The sequence below is a fragment of the Acyrthosiphon pisum genome, chromosome A2 (genome assembly GCF_005508785.2).
Source record: "Acyrthosiphon pisum isolate AL4f chromosome A2, pea_aphid_22Mar2018_4r6ur, whole genome shotgun sequence".
NCBI lineage: Eukaryota > Metazoa > Arthropoda > Insecta > Hemiptera > Aphididae > Acyrthosiphon > Acyrthosiphon pisum.
In genome coordinates, this window is record NC_042495.1 from 38,311,802 (window position 1) to 38,315,596 (window position 3,795).

Consider the following 3,795-nt stretch of genomic DNA (forward strand, 5'->3'; position numbering starts at 1 on the left):
TAGCACGACAAGTCGACAAAATTATCGTCAATAACAATTTTATAATAGGTAGGCCTCGATAACTATTACTGGTATAATAACCAATTATAAAATCGACAAAAACAGCAATAACGACGTCGAGTGGATTTTATTTTATGAATTATTATAACAGTCTAATATAAAACTATTGCAACTATTTATAACTAATACCAATTTGAAACAAATTAAAAATGACGTTTAGTTTAACTAATAACTTGTAATTTGTATCATAAATATATTTTAACTCCCCCCCCCCCCCCCCAGAAAAAAATCGTATCTACGCCACTGGCCATGTCACACGAGAGTTCAATTATAAATGATTCAACATTTAAGTCCGAAAAAGTTGTTTCAATATTGATTGAAAATGGGTTTCTTATCCATGCTTTGTTACTGTTAATTGGAGGAAAATATTCTTTTAGATTAGCTTCCAGTCCTTGCAAATGTTCCTGAATAAGAGCTGATGTATCATGTGGCACGAAACTTGATAGATAATATAGCAAGTTATTCTCTTTTTGAAATGCTGTCAGCATTGTAAAAGCCTCGTTATTTCCAGTTTTTACGCGGCGTGACATTTATGTTGTAAATCATAGTTATTCGTATTAATGAATTTATTTTTACTTAAAAGTTTAAATTATCAAACGAAAATGATAAATAACAAATTTAATAGGAGAATTTCATTAAATTTTGCGACCCGGTATTAAATTTTATGGCCCGGTAGTAGGTCGCGACCCACTATTTGGGAAACGCTGGTGTATAAGCACAATAAGTATTTGTTAATAATATCATATTGTTGATTGTCATTATTTAGTTTATATTGTATTGTCATATTGACAACATGGTTATTAAGCTCCAGTGATATTTAAAAAAAAGTAACTTCTATTGTAATTGAGTTACTTTTTAAACTCAAAAGTAATGTAACTTGACCAAATAAAAAAAAAGTAACTTAAAAATAACTTAGTTCAATTTTGATAAGGAATTAGTAATGTAACTTGATTACCCAAAATAACTAACTTCCCTGCTACAAATATTTGGCTCCAAGTAGTTATAAAAAAATCGGGATTTTCTGAACCCGATGGCTTGTAAAACGGGACACGGGACAAAAATTTAAAAAACGCACAAAAATCGTGACATTTACGTCCCGCCAAAGATTGAAGCGGGACAAGTATATTAAAAATATGCGACGCATCCCAACCCTTTCCGTGGTGGTAGCCAAAGAGAATAAAGATATCTATATTATCTATGGTGGTATCCCTCCTTGTATATCTTAAACCGTGGTAGATCTTATCGGCTTATCAGTTATCACTATAAAAAAAAATTGATGATTATTTATTATCATTTATCAGTTATCTACTCATACTTCATAGAGTATAGCGCTTCTAAAAAAACGTGGACGGCCGATGGCGGATTTAAATTTTCAATATTTATTATTTATTTAAGTTTTCAAATTTGGTACATGTACAATGTATCATTTGTATCGATCATCTTAATTTTTATCTGGTTCTTTTGACTGTTGGAACGCTAACTGAAGTTCACTAAAATAGTTACTAGTAAGTTATTAGTACCGCGGCTGTAGAGTATATTGCTGAATCGAGGACCACACTATTTACTATTTAGCACGTGCCTATTTCCAATTGCTTATTATTTTGATTCGATAGAGAATTAAATTAATAATATATATTGGTTACTTGCTATTTTTTTTCTATTGAGGTAGCCAAGTAAGTAAGTTGACTGGTTTCTTCAATATTTAATAATTTTAAATTTGGCACGTCTTTCACTAATCTGTTTATCTTAAATCATTGCGTATCTTAACTACCTATTATATTTTTGTAGTTTAGATCATGGTTGTATTTACTTGTAATAATTGTGGCGATTCTGTGAATAAGCCGAAAGTGGAAAAACACATACAATATGAATGTAAACGAAAAAATTTTGCAGTTAGCTTCTGTTGTGTCGACTGCTTAAAGGATTTTAAGTGAGTAGTATTCATTATCATTTATTTTCACCAACCTTCATAATATATGATTCATGTATGTATACATGGGTGTATTGGTACGGATATGCGGGTATACGCTGTATACCTGTCAGCAGATTTTCGGCGTATACCCAATGTAAAATCTCATTTTACAGGTGTACGCTCCTGAAATAACCTGAGAACCAAATAAAAGCTGAAACTTATTTATTAAATATTAGTTCATAGAAAATAATTGTTATGATATTATAATGAATTATTTATCTATTGAAGTATTGAATATAACAATATTCGTCGTGTTTAATGTATTTCAAGTTCAATTTAGTAAACGCGTCATATGTGTGTGTTGCGGTGTTGTATGTTGTTAAGTGGTAACCACTGACGCTATTAAGTGTTTATCAGGCATGGGCAAATTGAATGGCTTATTATTATTATTTCTATTTATCATTTTCCCTAAAATGTAAGTCTTAAACAATTTAAACTTTCAAAAAACTACAAGTGCGTAAAATGTAACTCGTCAGGTGTATTGACACTGGTGTCCGTTTTAATTTTTAAATTCAAAGAATTTGATTTATTAGTTTAAATATAAACGGTCCACCTCTGAATTAATGGAACCCAGAAGTATATTTTAAGTCATGGCTAATTAGCCAACATAGAGCTGCTGATGATACAGGAACAAATATATTGAACACCAATGAACCCAATATTGAAGACAAAACATCTTTGTGGAAAATTCTATAATAGATTGTATAATATTAATATTATTAACATAATATTCTTTTATTTTTTTTTAGTTTTTTATTGTTATTTTATTATCTTGACATTCAAGTTGATTTTGTTTTATTATTAAAAATATAATAAAATAATGTTAAAAGCTATGTACCTACTCATGTAATTGCAATAACATTATTTATGATAATATAATTTGAAGGTAATATTAATTAGAAGTTCGAAACGTATTTGGGATTAATGAATGTATTTCTAGCAGAGCGAGAAAAAAATTGTTAGTTTACATACATATTTTATTAGTGCGTATACTCATAAATATATTTACCAATACACCACTGTAATATAAACCTATATTAACTAACGCAATTAATTTAAAAATACTTGGAGTACATATTTTATGATTTTGCTTGTAGATTATATTTGTAATAAATAGGTATATGGAAAATATTGCTAATTGTAGGTTATTTCAATTGGTTAAGATACACTAACAATATTATAACACATTTAAACAACATTTTTTCTTGGGAGTGCTTATGTGTATATGACAATGACCTAATCTCAAGTGAATAATGTATATATTTTAAATTTTGTATTAAAGTAAGATTAAATAATCATCAAAATATATAATTTACTTGAATTTATGTTTATTGAGAAGACGTGGTACCCATGTATTTACTATCTTACACATAATTCAAAAATTAAGTTCAGCAATTCAAGTTGGTTGTTAGCTTAAATATTACAGTTAATTTCCTTTTTATCAGACTTAAAAGTAAGAATATTATCCAAGCTGTCTGTCTTGTTGAGTTTTTGCAATATTAAAATTTTTATGTGAGTTATAAGTCTGTAAAATATTAACATTTAAAAATGCTCATAACTCACATAAAAATAAAAATATTGTAAAAAACAATGAGAAAACTCTGATAATGTTCACACCTTTAAGTTTGATAATGTCCACTCTAATAATAAAGCTAACAACACTTAAGAGGACGTCGCACCCGCATGTGTTGTCTCCGTCTTACAAACGTACGCAAATTTTCGTTCGCTAGTTTCAATAGGGTGCTGTCATTTTTGATTTTAGA

The 3,795-nt window shown here is 28.8% G+C and overlaps 1 protein-coding gene across 3 annotated transcripts in view; it reads left to right on the forward strand.

Moving 5' to 3' along the window:
• The first annotated feature begins 1,365 nt into the window (after positions 1 to 1,365).
• The window catches only part of LOC100167741 (cell growth-regulating nucleolar protein), a 6,891-nt gene continuing 4,461 nt past the window's right edge, over positions 1,366 to 3,795 (forward strand). Inside the window, exons 1-2 of one of the 3 annotated variants that reach the window (XM_003247663.3) lie at positions 1,366 to 1,737; positions 1,849 to 1,990. In XM_003247663.3, the coding sequence (XP_003247711.1) occupies positions 1,857 to 1,990 (134 nt within the window). In that variant the 5' untranslated portion in view covers positions 1,366 to 1,737; positions 1,849 to 1,856. The remainder of the gene's footprint in view (positions 1,738 to 1,848; positions 1,991 to 3,795) is intronic. The other 2 variants (XM_008189509.2, XM_008189510.2) reach the window with 2 other exon arrangements.